We start from the raw sequence: 15,041 nt of genomic DNA, 5'->3' as shown, positions 1-15,041 counted from the left end.
TTTTTAAATAAGAATAATCTGAAAATGTATGTGGAAATAGAAATGGAAATTCTTCAAAAATGCAAAGCACTACCGTTGGATTCAAAGGCCAAAGAACTTTAAGGATCTCACTAGTTACTGAATTAAATCAGTCTAGAAAGAGTAACTTTCTAGACAAATGAATAAGCCACTGGTGACCTTCTCTGACCTCAAAGCAGGTAAAAATCACCCGCTAAAAGCACCAAGAATCAAGGCCCCAGAGCAAGACCCTGGGACACAGACATAATGAGATCAGAATCAACTTCCCAAATAAGGGTTAGAAATGCTCAATTATCCATGCCTGGAAATTCTTGAAGTTCTTTAACAGAAGCTGAATCACAAAGCCCATCTGTTTTTTCCTCCCTTAGCAGCTCTGGTGAAAATGTGAGGAAGAAGTAAGATTCCAGTGTCACAGGCGGACTGTCTTCACTGACCGTCCCTACGGCACAGCTGGCACCGCCAGGAAAGCCATGTTCTAACACTTCTGTGTTTTGTCAGGAGGAAAAAGTAGATTCAAGGAAGTTTTTTGAAAGCTTGCAAGTAAGTATTTACATCTCACATTGAGATGAACTGCAAGAAAATCTGTTTTAATCATTATGGCTTCATCTTTTCCTCAGAAGAATTTTTGTCTTTATTTTTTTACGGGCTGGAAGCAGCTTAGGAATGTAAGGCTTCTTCATGACTCACCAGGTCTGTTCATCTCATCATCAGATGTAGTCACCAAAGGTGGTTACAGCAGTGTGACTTTTACAAAACAAGCACAAAAGAAACACACACACGGTAACTGAAATCATGCAAGAAAGTTAAACACGCATGCCACACCATGCCACCCAGTCGATGGCATTAGAAGTTCAGCCCACATTCTAGCAGTCTCCATTAAAACATAAGAAGAAAGAACACCGGAGAACTCACAAATAGTGCTCTATAGACTGAGGTAGTATTTTCACAAAACACTAGTCCCGACGCTCGCCTCTCTTTTAAGTATCCACACCCAAAGTTTCCCTCGTAGATACTCTTGGGAAAGTGGAAACAGGAGGAGAAAGCAGAGAAGGGCGGGTTGCAGTCAATGGGCAGCACGAGTACACAGGGCGCAGAGGCAGAGTCCCAGCGCCCCTCAGAGCCACGGGGGCTGGCGGGCAAGCGCTCCCGTCTCCAATAAACCCCAACCAGCAGCGATTCTGCAAAGATCCTTTGCCTCTGACAGTCAGAGCACACTTCACGCACGAAGTGCCGTCTTAATAGAGTGAGAAATTCACTTCTGCTTTTGTTTGGCTTATGTGGTGTCATCTAAATTCAGTTTAACATGACAAAATATACAGTACGAAAGAGGCCCGGTTCCTTCTGGCCAATTCACTAATGCTATTCTTTGATCCTAAAATATACAACAAATTCACTTCCATCAGGGATGATATAAGGCTTGTTATATAGCAAACATTACTGTGGCTGAAAAAAAAAATTCTACTGTATGAGAAATTCTGTAGGAAGGTTAAATAACAGAACAACTTTCCCCAAGTTGAAATTTTATCAGAAAAAGTCACAGAGTTCTTACTGGAAGACTGGCCAAAAGGTTAAGGTAACACTTTAAGAAAAAATAAAAATTTACGAAGTTAAAGTCAGTCAAGAAACCTTCACTGAAAGAAAGAGCACAATTACATGTGATTTCTTTTCAATTATATGTAATTTAACATAGTGTTCAACTTTATCTTCCCAGCATTAAAAAAATGATCAATTCCCTTTTGTTAAAGGCTTTAAATGATAGAGATGCACAAAGTACCTTTATTTGCTTTTGCGCTAAGTGCAATAAAGCAGCATTACAAAACCCTGAAAGGCACTAGGCAAACTAGGGTGTGTACTTCATGGGATAAAGGGAACGGTCTCGCTGTGGTGAGGCGCGGCTAGGCACAGTCCAACGTGAGACACTCAGATGCCAACTGTGAAGGGCAGGGACACTTGGCTTCCTTGTGGGCCTCCAACAGGCAGATGCCAACAGGGGAGGACACAGGGAGACCACACGCAAATGCACTCGGATGGATGCGCATCTATTATAATTCTGGGAGGAAAACAGCCTGTATCTCTAGTCAGTCTTCCCCCAAATGAAATAAAGAATGGCCATCTCTTGGGTAAGTAAACTGGCACTAAAAAAAAAAGAAGAAAAAAAGAAAAAAAGAGATCAAAACAATCTGTGTGTCTCTAAGGATCACATTACAGTGGGTTTAAAGTATGGTGGTGGAAGGTCACATCAGGCTTCATGTGAAAGGAAATAGCACGATTTCTCCTCCCCACAGTCAGAGTCGTTACCTATAAAAGCTGTCCTTCCATTTTTTTCCAAGAGCAAGCCCGTGGAGAAGCCCATGCTCCGGGCTGTCGGAGCCGATGTGACTGATCGCCCTGGGTGGGGTCACCGGAGGCTCCGCTCCGCGGTGCGCTCCTAGGCTGCCCTTCTGTCCTGCCGTGCTACAGCCAGGAAGGACCGTGGGCTTGCCGGGAGAGCTGCTTCATTTCATTCCACGCCAAACAGAGGTACTTTCAATCTTAGGTAACTCTGCTTCAATAATTAGTGATTTTCTACTGAGTATCCCCTTCCCTAACTACCAGGCACATTCTTTTCCTATGTAATGGAGACTTCATAAAACAGGTCAGAGTAAAAGTAATTCTGAACACCCCGAATAAACCCATAAGATGTATAAATACAAACTGTAGTCATGAAGCAAATCCACACTGGTCCCTCCCTCCCCTGTGCTGCTCTCCTGGTGCGAGTGAAGTGAAAACAGAGGAACGGTAACAGGTGACAGGGTGGCTGAATGCAGCAAGATCTGTTGCCGGGAAAGGAGCACCTAAGGGAGCACCCATGGCATTACCTACCGGAAGGTTCCTTGCTGAATCCAAATACAAGATCAGCAACGAGGAAGAAAGACCATCATTGGCTTCGTCTCTGTCAGCCCTGATGTCTGTTAGCACCTGTGAGGACAGGACAAAATGCCTCAGCAGGTGTATTTCCACAAGAGTTCAGACTATCTCTACCTGATTAGGTCTGTGATGCTCACGACAAGGAAGGTGGGGAAATTATCCATCCACACGTGCAACACAGAGAGAATGAAGACAGTACATGGATTTTAATGACAAGAATCGGTATGAATCAATTAAATAAAGCATAGGTGATTGGTGGCTCCCCAAAGCCCCGTACTGTATCGAACACAAAATATGAAGAGCTCATAAAACAGGCGGGAATGACCTGTAAATCTTTCTTCTAAAAAAATTCCATTATCTTTAATTCACCCCTGATGTGACTGCAGTGAGTTACAGCACAAGAATGAAAATTACTGCTGTCCTTTTTCTAAGCTAAGTAGCAACGCAACCTGAGGACACTAATCTTGCTTAGTTATGAGGGTGGCTGTCATCCCGGGAAACACTTCACAGCACCTTGTCGAGGTTTGAAGCATTTGGCATTAACGTGAGCCACTCCAGTTTCAAGTGCAGCTTTCCTCTGGGGACCTCGTCCAGGGTGAACCACTGAAGAGAGAATGTGAATGTTCACAAAAGTTCTCCTGAGCCAACCTTTCCAGTCAAGCAGTTTCCCCAAATGTCACAAGTTGCCCACGGTGAGGCACCAACAGCTCCTGACTAATGCTGGAGGACCGAGTCCTGCCGTGTCTCGTTCCGCCCTTCCAAGGAGCGGACAGCCGCAGAGCACGACAGGGGCCGGCGGAGTGCTTCCCTCGTGTGGACCCCACCACGGTGGAGTCAATTCCATCCTCACCCCTACCTTACACAAAAGGATTCGAATGTCTTCCAGAACTGTCCAGTACTGTCAGGGTTCTGTGTATGGACTTTCACAGAACTTACGGGCCAGGAGATGATAGAACATTGATCTTAAATACTGAATTTCATTATCAAAAAAGTTAACAAGCTTGGCTTTATTCACCACTCCATACTACTTAAGAAAACAGCATACAGGTGTTTCAGCTTGAAAACCACAAAGCGATTCATCGAAGATCATCCCCAAACAGTGTGAAGACACTGCCCTGAGGAGTGTGTGAGAAGGAAAATGTGTTACTTTGAAGGCAAGGGATCAGCAGTTCCTTGGTTACTTCTGCCCTACTTATCCCAATTACACCCATCTTTTAGAAGCCATCTCAAAATCTTTTCTCAATACTCTCCACTCCGATAGCAATACCCTGCTCGAAGCGGTGTCTGTCTGCTGTCAGCTCGCACTGCGCACACAGGCGGCTTCACATGACAGCTTCCCAACGACTGCACTGTGCCGGCTCTGGTATCGACTTTGTCTTTAAAGAGTCCACCTTTCGGGAGCTTCTCACAGGCCTGTGCCTGGACTCCCGAAGGAGAGCGCGTGCCCCGCACACCGGCCCGAAATAATGGGTTTGTGTTCGTACTCTCAGGAATTTCTAGCATGCGGTGGGCACGTAATACCTACTATCTGATCGGGCTGTTACACTCATTCCTGTTCACTTTGCTGTTACTGAAAGGCCTGAGTTTTCGGAACGTCATGTGGGGGGACCAGTAGGTGTGTCGGGGCTCAGGAAATAGAGTAATACTCAAAGAAAACTTACTTCATCTAAAAGGCGCTCCTTTTCAACTTCAATAAGATCAATCATAAGACTATAGAAATAACAACACAACAACTTTAGAACATAGAAACACACTTCTTACAACTGAAATAACCTTAAACATTAGTCTACAAAAAAGTACTCTGGAAATGTATCAAAATGCTACAGTTTATCAAGAAACAGACTTCTTCCAGAACATTCCTCAGGCTTATCCCAAAACTATGAAAGGAAGTAAGGAAACAAGCAGGAGTGAGTCTCTGGGAGGTCAGGAGCTCTCTTTGGCAAAGCCAGGATCAAAGTTGTAAAAAATGTGGTTTTCCCCACAATGCAGCTATTTATAAAGTGCTGAAAACATCTGAAAATACTCAGCCCTCTTGTCCAACACGCTCCCCCTCAGCGCGGCCGTCCCGTCACCACAGCTCAGTCATTGTTGTGCCCTTCCCGTGCTCACTCCACAGCTCTGGACCACCCCCACAGACGTTTCTGCTTTGGCTATCTGACAGCCCCTTCCATTTCCCCCTAAAAATCCTGCCCTACTGCAAAGCACAGAATTCCCTCCCGCAGACGCCAGGGACAGCGAGAACGGGTGGCCGCACTCCGTTCTCCCTCGCGGCTGCCTCCGCTCCAGGTGAGGCCCTCACAGCTCCTTCCTGGTCGATCACCACAGCCCCCAGTCTCCGTCTCCGCTACTCTGAGCCACACAGTGGTTTTACTGGAACGCAGATCGGATCATCACTGCCCTGCTTATATTCTTCGGTCACTCCTTGTTAAGAAACCATTCAGGATGGATTCTGAAGTCACAGCATTAATACACAAGTCGTTCTTCATGAGGCCAAATCTGTCCAACATAATTTATCCCTGTATCTTTTTTGCCACAAGAAATTCAATTAAATAATCAAGACTAGGGTTAGATGTATTTTTTAAAAGCTCATGTTTTTCGGCTGTAGTGGTTGTTCAACTTAAGTGAACAAGTCAATATTTGTTTTCCGATGTGTAGGCACAATGCAAATTACTACCTCCCTGCTCCTTAAATAACACAAACAAACCGAGAAAGCTTAAAAACTCCTTTTCCCAATCTAGAGCAAAGCCTGCCTGGTAGGAAAGCAGCCAGCAGCACCCGTTCTGGGGCCACAGTCCACATGGAGCTGACAAGCACTTACATGGGGGCAGGTACAACTATCAAAGTGAATTTAAAACTGTTTAGTTTTAATCAATTAATTAAAATAGCTACATGAGGCCAGTGGCTGCTGGGACAGACACAGATCTAGAAGTTTTCCTTCTTGTACTTAAATGTGAAACTTTATAGGAATAAAACCTACTGTTACTGAGTCTAGGGTGAACTAAACATTGTATCTAAGAGCCACTTAAAAATACACGTAACACATACACAGCCCATTTCTTGAAGCTACATTAGTTCTAAGTGTCACTACTCCAAAGATAGAGAGCACCCAGTGCTGTCCTTCCCCGGAAGTTTACCTTCCTAGGAAGTCATCCTTGTCTGGGTCTTCATCGAAGAGCTCAATCTCTAATTCCTGTCCAGGATGTTCATAGACTAGAGCCTGAAAAAACAACGAGTGGTTATGTCACACGGTTACCGAACGCGGCTGGAGCAAACAGCCCCCTGCTCTCCCGTGGCAAGGAGCCGGAACGCACGTACATCACGTCACTGTCAAACCACACGCTTCGCCACGGCAGACCATTCTGAAACATCTGCCCTCACGGTGACAGTCTACTGTGTTTCCAGTTATCTGAGAGCAGACTCGCTGGGTCAAGTCCCACTGCTCCCACAAACTAGGACAGGCTTGGGACATCTTTCCAGTCATGAAGGGGCTCCAAGTGCTACCGCTGGGATACGGACAAGTGACCCATTCGCCAGCACCGAGAGAAGCCAGCGGGCAACAGGCCGGAATGGGAGGGTGGGGCGCCAGCCTATCATTCCTCCCAGCGGGATCTATGATGCGGCAATTCCACCCCGAGGAGCTCGTCTGGAGAAAACCTGGATCAAGGGAAGAAAGACACATTCACATCACAGTTAACAGCAGCGGTTCCAACGCTGAAACGAACAGCCAGTGTCTCTCTGGGTAAAGAAATGATGGCCTCTCAGCAGTGAACGGCAAGTACAAGTCAGGTCCACGGGGACGGACAGAGCGATGTTAGACGCGTTAAACAAGAATTTATAAAACAGCACATAATTCATCTCATGTCTGTAAGTACTCACGTATGTTAACCACAGAAATCACTTTGTCAATTATTTACTGTGACAGTTTCACGTAATTCAAGTTTAACATTTATGTGTTCTTCATGTGTCGGCATGACAGGAAGTTGTGAGGTACGGACCGAAGGTACAATACTTTTAAAGAAGGAAAATTAAAGAAAAATGACTCACATGGCCCTCTAACCCAAGAGCACCTGTGTCCCGGCAGTGGAAGAGAATCTGAGGAGAAGCCAACTGACGCCCTGGACACAGCTTACCTCGTACACCTCATTCCACTTCGGACTCAGGCTCTCTTTGATGACCTTGCTTTGGAAGATCTGGTTGCCGACTCGAATAACTCCATACGGGTCAGATTTTCCCTTGACGAGTCCCTTAAGGTAAGTATCTTTCCCCTGAAGATCCTGAGCTTCAATAAAATGTATCCTTAGGACACCCTGGAAAGAAGGAGCACACACGGACTGTTCACTGGTTCCTCTGACACACGTGGAACCACGCGGTGTGCTCACTGTCCTAAGAACAGGGCAGACACACAACAACCTCAAGAGGGAGGGGAGACCCTCTTCTTGTGCAGCAAGAAAGGACGTAAACATGGACTGTCGGCAGCAGAGCAGAGGGCAAACCAAAGCAGGGCAGGACGACCGTGTCAAGCACCACAGTCCTCCTCAGGAGACCACCCCCGGGAGGAGGGTGAGGGGTGACGCCCAGAGTGACAGTGTGCTCCAGGACCCTAAGGAGGCTCGGTTCCGTATGGCAGAACGGGAGACCACCATTACAGAATGGTCCAGACGTGTCACCAACAAGCCCTTGACAGGCACTCATTACTCCAATTTCTAGAATAATCCTATGAAATACGAGTGACCTTGGAACAAAACAGGTTTGAATGGCATGGCTCCACTTACATACAGATTTTTTTCGATACAGAACAGTACTGTAAATGTATTTTCTCTTCCTTATAATGTTCTCAGTAACATTTTTTCCCCCTCTAACTTATAGAATACAAACTATAGCACATAACATCGAAAATATATGTTACTGGTTTACGTCACCGGTGTGGCATCTGGTCAACAGTATGCTGTCAGTACTGAAGTTCTGGGGGAATCGAAAGCTAATACGCAGATTTCCTAACGTACAGGGGTCGGCGGCCCAATGTGTGTGGTCAACTGTGGTGTCATTAAATTTACTTTATGGATAGGAAACCAGAACTTCGCAATACGTTCTACTCAGAGACTTTAAACATAGTTTCCTTCTCCTAAAATGTTGTTTAACTGATAAAAATAAAAAAAGTTCACTCACACTTCTTCTAAGGTGAACAATGGCGCTCAAGTTAGCACTGGGCAGCAGCTCTACAAACCCTTTAAAAATCACTGGGCAATAGTCTTGACCCAACTGGCTAGGAAGATAGGCATTTTTAGAGATATAAACACTTTAAAAACGTAGAGCATCTCCTGTTTACAGGAAATGTGTCTAAAGTTTAGGTAATCTGGCAACATTTAAGGAGCGCTGGCTTTTAAAGCCCACGAGGTTAAGAAGGTTGGATTTGGGCAGGCTCACGTGCTCCCCATGCTCAGAGAGTGAGAAGTGCACATGGCAAAGGTGCATGAGGTTTTCCACGTGGAAGAGAATTCTTGTGTTTTCAGAGATGAAAATCATTAAGTTCAGGAGCAAAGACATGCCTTTCTCATGCGCACTGTCCCACTAAATCTGAACGCCAACAATATAACTAGTTCGGGCGTCAATTAGCCGGGGTGTTGGTACTTCTAAAAAAATTTAAGAAAGCGCAGACATCTTTGATTTGTGCACGGAGATCTAGCTCAACCACAGACGAGTAACAGGCCTCAGGGAAAGCGGTCTACTTCACTACAGCGAACCACCCGCACCACGCCCAGTGAGACCGGACCAACTCGCGACATCTTCCGCTTGGTGAAGGCCGCTGTGCCCTGCACCCATTTGCAGATGCCGCACTGTGGGGTGGCTGCTCCACCCCCCGAGAGCACAGGTTCAGTGGGAGGAAGGACCCGGGGAAAGCTCTGTGAAAGCGAGTACAAGCAGGCCTGCTCCGGAACGGAGTGGGGACTCCGGCAGGGGCAGCGCGCGGGCTCCAGCCCTCCAGCGTCCACTGCAGACCCGGCGGGAAGAGAGGCATCTCCCGGTGGATGCTGTTTTACTGTCCCGGCAGGAGGAGGGACGGTTTCCTCCTGGCCTGGCACCAGCTCGGCCAACGAGAAGCCACTCCACGTCCCAGCTCCCAGTTCACGCCGGCAGACTTTGCGCGCACAGCAGCCGCTCCGCCCGGCGCCCCCTCCTCTGTGAAGGGGCCTCCTCTCCTTTGCTCCGCAGAATCCCCCACGGTTCTGCCACAGCTTAACTGTCCCAGAATGCAATCCTCTCCGTTCCCGAAGAAACCCATTTCTGCTGGTAACGTGACTGGCAGCTTTATGTTTTTACTTTCCTAGGGAGGGAGTGAAGGAGTGAGGGGAAGAGAGACAGAGGGAGGTAGGTGGGGCCGAGGGGAGACTTAAGCCGGCTGCCCACCCAGTGAGGAGCCTGTACGTGGGCTTCAACCCCACGAGCCGGAGGATCATGACCTAAGGTGTAATTGAGAGTCGGACGCTTCATGTACTGAGCCACCCAGGGACTCCTGGGGGTTTTAAGGTTAAGAGCTCTCCCTAACCGTGAGGGCCCGTCCAGTCCAAGCACCTCTTCTCTGACCAGTGGAGGCAGTTCTACATCCTTGCCCAGCAGATTCTCAGTCTTTGGTTGACGGTATATGGTTTACTCAAGTGAAGGGGACTCCAGTATCTGTGACCTAACTCTGTGTGCTAGGCATCATCCCCAATTTACAGATGAAGAAACTGAGGTCCACTAATGGCAAGAAATAGCCCCAAAGCAAAGCTGTTGTTGGACTCCAGGGCTGTGACGGAGGTCCAGGCCCTACCCTTCCCATCCTGTCCGCGGCAGGTTTAACACCAGTACTGCTTCTGCCGTGGTGCTTACGACGTGACTCGAGAGGTAACCACACTCACTGCTGAGAGGAAGCCTGTGCCAGTCAGGACTCAAACTGCCCGCCACTTAGACTCAGCTGTTGCATTCTGGGCGTACGAGCAGCACGTGCCTCCTGAGAGAACTCCCCGGCACGGTCGTCCTTCAGGACGTGCAGTCCGATCTGCTGTAAGCACCTTGGACGCTCATGGCTGAGCTTTAAGAACGGCCCCGAAGCCTCTGTGATGCACACGGGCCAATGTCCTAGGGAGTGTGACAGGACAAACAACCACATCGAGATCCATGTGGCGAGGTCACCGTTCAGAGAACCGTGAGAAGTCACAACATCCAAGGACGTGAGACGCGTCTCTGCATCTGAGTGCCGACGTGCTCAGGCGCACTTACCTTTGGTATAGGAAACCGCAGCTGAGCTATCTGGACTTCACTGACGAGAGGAACGGTGATCCGATTGGGAAGCACCAGGTAGTTTGATATTATGTCCAGGATGATTGTATCCGACAGACCACTGTCAGGGGGGCAGGAAAAAGAACAAACCAATGATCAGGCCTATCAACGCTCGTCACCGCTTTAACAGCAAACTTACCCTAAACATGACACAGCACCCCACTTACAGGGCCGCAAGTGTCTGTCTTCTCACAGACAGTATCTAGAACAGCAGTTCAGTGCCTGCGCGGCAACACGGCCGTGCTGACTATTACGCGGGATATACAGAGAGGGCTGCGGTGTGCAGCTGCAGACACAGGGTAATACTCGGGTTACATCTCACACTATTCTAACTAACGTTTCATACGCTCCTGTGTGACTTCACCACTGACTTAGTATCAACCCAGACACGTTACATGTTCCTCTTTTAGCATACTTCAAACAGTCACAAAAGTGCAAAGAATACTATACAAACGCCCAGCACCCATTCCATGTTTCTTACATTAAATTTCTCTCATTTTTTGCACAGCTTCCGGTCGAGTAGAAGATTTTATTTTAGTTCATTCTCTCTTCACATCGTATTTACGTACTCGATACTGTAATAATTCTGAAATTCTATGTAGCACTCACAGAGAACTCCGTAATATGAATAAAATTGTGGAGGATAAAGACACAAATGTACTTTTAATACATTTTTGCCTGTTCTGTGAGGTAAATGTGAGAACTAAGTAACATGTATGGGACATTTCTGAAGGCATAAATGAAATTTCACTGCTGTGGAAGAACAGTTTTAACTGGAACTGGGAAGTTTTAAGAGAATCTTACTTCTTGCCAGTTATTTCTCAGATGTTAAAACTGTGAACAGATATATGTAAAGTAATTTTATGTATAAAAATACCCACCAGGACAGAGTGAAAAGTGACCATCATTCAGTACAGCTGAACATTCACTCTAAGCCGGGTACCCAAATGTGACGACAAGAGAAGGGGTCTTACCTTAGGACTTTCTAGTCCAAGATGAAAAAAACACCCCAAACCCCACAACCCCACAAACAATAAAGCCCTATTTATGAGTATGTCAGTGACTTGGACACTAACACTCTAGAGACAGAGAGGGTTCCAGCTGCCAGACGCTGAAGAGAATGTTCATGAAGAGTGACGTGAGCTGGTGCTTCGGTTTTAAGAGCAAGCATATTCTCACTCTGCTATTCCCCGTCACCCACAAATACTGGTTTTGTTTATACCAAAAAAATCTGCTGGAACAGAAAGCACTTTGGTGACGATATGCTTTCAAGAATTCCTTTCCTGCTGTGTTGGTAGGCCGACCACCTCACCACCCACCCAGCCAAGCAGACGGAGAGGCGCGACATGCAGGAAAGCAGCAGAAGGCCCACCCTGGTGCCTCATCGCTGCTCACCTTTCGAACCTACTGTGTCCATGCCCAGCCTCCCCCCGAGTTACCGGAGCTGCAGTGCTGCCCCTAATCGTTCCCTGGGGCAACCCTGGCTGCTGCCAGGGTCTAAATGGCCCTGGGTCTAGTCCTTTTTGTCCTTTGGCACTGCCTGCTTATCACCGTACTTGTGTTTCTACCATAATTCCTGTCCCTTCTTGTACTTGCGCCACTCAGGTCACGGTTCTTCACTGAAACAGGACGTCAAGGGCAGTAATCTGGGTATTACTGTTACTTCGTCACACTTCCCCAGTGGGTACAGCACGTACAGGTTCACTTTGTAATGCCTGAGGCAAGACTTGCTAGGTTCACAGTTACTGAACACTCACTTTTATAAGGTAAGACCTGCCACAGCTGGGATCTGATAGAAATCTGTGAGTGGGAAAGCACAGCTGAAGTTTTACATTATATAGTTTATTACATGAAACTCACATTCATATAAAATGTTATATAAGTTCTACATAATTCTGTATAAATTATTTATATCCTATACAAACATATAATTTTATTTAAAAGAGATGTTTATATATATGCCTTTTACACCACAGCTTTGTTTCCGACAGGTGCGTATTTCTAATATACATGAGTATGTATTTTTAATGATACATTTAATTCTCTACTAAATGTATCTTATATACTGCATGTACAGAAATCTATATATAAAATAGCTTAGAGCTATTACTATATAAAAGAACCTGTCATCCTCATTAACCATTAGATAGAATAGAGTTTTACGGATCTCTGCGTGCACAGACGTGTACTCCCCTTTTACTATCTTTTGTATTTTTATTTTTTAACAGGCTCTATGCCCAACATGGGGTTGAAACAAAAACCCTAGATCAAAAGTTGCGTGCTCTACTGCTGAGCCACCCAGGCACCCCCTTAAGTCTCTTTTGAATGAATGATCTGCAACCAACTCCCCCAGCAGGAGGCTTGCCAAAGGCAGCAGATGCCCTTGGGCTCACCCTGTAAGGGAACTAATGCAATACTATTTACAGGGTAGCTGCTTGACAAGCCTGTGTTTATTTTAGTCCTCCCATTATATAAAAGGAGGAAAGTAGAACACATTAAAAAAAAAAAAAAAGATTCATTTATTTTAGAGATTGTGGCGGGGAGAGGGAGAGAGAGTCCTCCAGCAGGCTCCCCACTGAGCACGGAGCCTGATGCAGGGCTCAATCCCAGGACCCCAAGATCATGCCCCAAGCTGAAGTCAAGAGTCGGCCGCCTAACTGAGCCACCCAGGTGTCCCCCACACATTCTCTACCCCAAATGGCAACAGGAATCTGTTGTTCTGCCGGCTAACCAGCATCTGCTCCCACAGACCGACGAACTGGTGGAAGTTCTTCCTTCGGTTCTCCCGCACCCCTGTCCTGGTCCCCCCGGTTCCTCCTCTAGGGGTGGGCAGGAGATCCAAGCATGATCATGAGATCACTGGACCGTCCCGGATGGGTGGACAAACAGAAGCCAGCCCTGCAACTTCGGCTGGAACTAGCAGAAGAAGGTTCTTTCAAAAAACAAGAAAAGAAGAAGAAGGTTCTTTTCAGACGGAAGCTGCTACGCCAGGGCCAGGCCTGACAACAAATGCACACAGGGAAAAGTAGGATCTAGAGTGAGAGTGCGAGTCCTCAGGCCATCAACTGAACACCAACACCTGCCTGGGCCTGACTGCACCCCGACAGTGCCCCAGAGGGCTCTGGGAACGAGCCACAGGAATGGGAGCTCGGCTCGCATCTACGCCATGGCACTAAGAACAGTGGTGGGCGGGCTCATAGCAGGCACTATACTGATTTGTTGGATAAATGAATAAATTGTCTTAAAGATAGTACTTACTTACTCATTTACTTTTTTTTTTTTAAGATTTTATTTATTTGATAGAGATCACAAGTAGGCAGGGGGAGGGGGAAGCAGGCTCCCTGCTGAGCAGAGAGCCCGATGCGGGGCTCGATCCCAGGACCCTGGGATCATGACCTGAGCTGAAGGCAGAGGCTTAACCCACTGAGCCACCCAGGTGCCCCCAAAGGGCTAGTTCTGAAATATATATTCATTTTTTAAAGTTCTATTTTTCTGAGAAAATAAGAAAAACCAAACTTAAAAATTAACTTGCAGAATATTGAAAGGCTGCTACTTTTCTAAAACACCAAAGCTTGAGGCAACTGACTGGCTCATTGGTAGAGCATGTGACTCTTGATTTCAGGGTCATGAGTTCAAGCACCACACTGGGCATGGAGCCTACTTAAAAAAAAGCCTATTAAAAAAAATTAAAGGGGCGCCTGGGTGGCTCAGTGGGTTAAGCCGCTGCCTTCGGCTCAGGTCATGATCTCAGGGTCCTGGGATCGAGTCCCGCATCGGGCTCTCTGCTCGGCAGGGAGCCTGCTTCCCTCTCTCTCTCTCTCTGCCTGCTTGTGATTTCTCTGTCAAATAAATAAATAAAATCTTTAAAAAAAAAAAATTAAAAAGTTAGAAAGAAAACACCAAAGCTGGAAAAATGCTTCATGATGAATGAAAAGTAAAATGAAGGGTAAGTGACCCACCTGATACCCTCACCCTCTCTACTTCTGCTCACTTGGTCCCAGGATCTCAGATGCAGTTAAGAAAACGGAGCCCAGCCAGGCTCCCCACCTGAGCTACAGGTGAGAGCCCGCTGAGGCAGGGATTCTACCCGGACACACTGGCCTTACCCATTCTGAGTTGTTCCCACGACACTAGAAATGCACTCTCCACCGTCAACAAGCTAACCACAGGACATGGCAACATACTTACTTTAATCCAGGGATATCGAGAAGATTAGTCAGTCCTGTCCAGTTAATTTCTATAAGCTGTTTTAAAAAAAGGGCAAAAATATTAAGTTTCCAAACTATTTCCAATTATGAAATCAAATCATACATATTTCTTTATAAGCAAAATGCATTCGTTCATAATATTGTCTTGCTTTTCACTGTAAAATATCAAAGTCATTGTCCTTTGTTCATAAATGGGGAACTACCTCTTTTTTTGTGTTGTTTTTGATAGTATCCATTTCCTCTGGTAAAATAAAATAATTTATATACCTTTCCTATTGATGGACACTTAGATTAACTGAATGCAAAGCAGCATTCAAAAGTGAAAGTTTTGGTCAAAGATGTTTCTCCCCCCCGCCCACAGATTCTTACTTTGGGGGTGCCTGGGTGGCTCAGTCAGGTGAGTGTCTTACTTTGGCTCAGGTCATGATCTCAGAGTCTTGGGACCAAACCCTGTGTTGGCTGGGGGCGGTGTCCCTGCTCAGTGGCTGGTCTGCTTGTCCCTCTCCCTCTGCCCCAGGTGCCCCTGCTTGTGCTTTTTATTTTGAAGTTTTTTTAATTTATTCATTTGTTTCAGAGAGATACAGAGAGACA

The 15,041-nt window shown here is 46.5% G+C and overlaps 1 protein-coding gene across 3 annotated transcripts in view; it reads right to left on the bottom strand.

The window, feature by feature from the left end:
- Positions 1-15,041, bottom strand: part of ESYT2 (extended synaptotagmin 2) — a 78,736-nt gene that overhangs the window by 21,222 nt on the left and 42,473 nt on the right. For 2 of the 3 annotated variants that reach the window (XM_045086310.1, XM_045086311.1), the window contains exons 7-13: positions 14,431-14,486; positions 10,183-10,303; positions 7,056-7,232; positions 6,060-6,142; positions 4,587-4,635; positions 3,439-3,528; positions 2,881-2,976 (exon numbers count right to left, since the gene is read on the bottom strand). In XM_045086310.1, coding sequence (XP_044942245.1) covers positions 2,881-2,976; positions 3,439-3,528; positions 4,587-4,635; positions 6,060-6,142; positions 7,056-7,232; positions 10,183-10,303; positions 14,431-14,486 — 672 coding nt within the window. Of the gene's footprint in view, positions 1-930; positions 1,033-2,880; positions 2,977-3,438; positions 3,529-4,586; positions 4,636-6,059; positions 6,143-7,055; positions 7,233-10,182; positions 10,304-14,430; positions 14,487-15,041 lie in introns of all 3 variants that reach the window. The other variant, XM_045086309.1, reaches the window with a different exon arrangement.

The sequence above is a fragment of the Mustela putorius genome, unplaced genomic scaffold (genome assembly GCF_011764305.1).
Source record: "Mustela putorius furo isolate JIRA1106 unplaced genomic scaffold, ASM1176430v1.1 tig00000929_pilon_pilon_pilon, whole genome shotgun sequence".
Lineage (NCBI taxonomy): Eukaryota > Metazoa > Chordata > Mammalia > Carnivora > Mustelidae > Mustela > Mustela putorius.
This window is presented reverse-complemented; position numbering and strand designations above follow the sequence as displayed.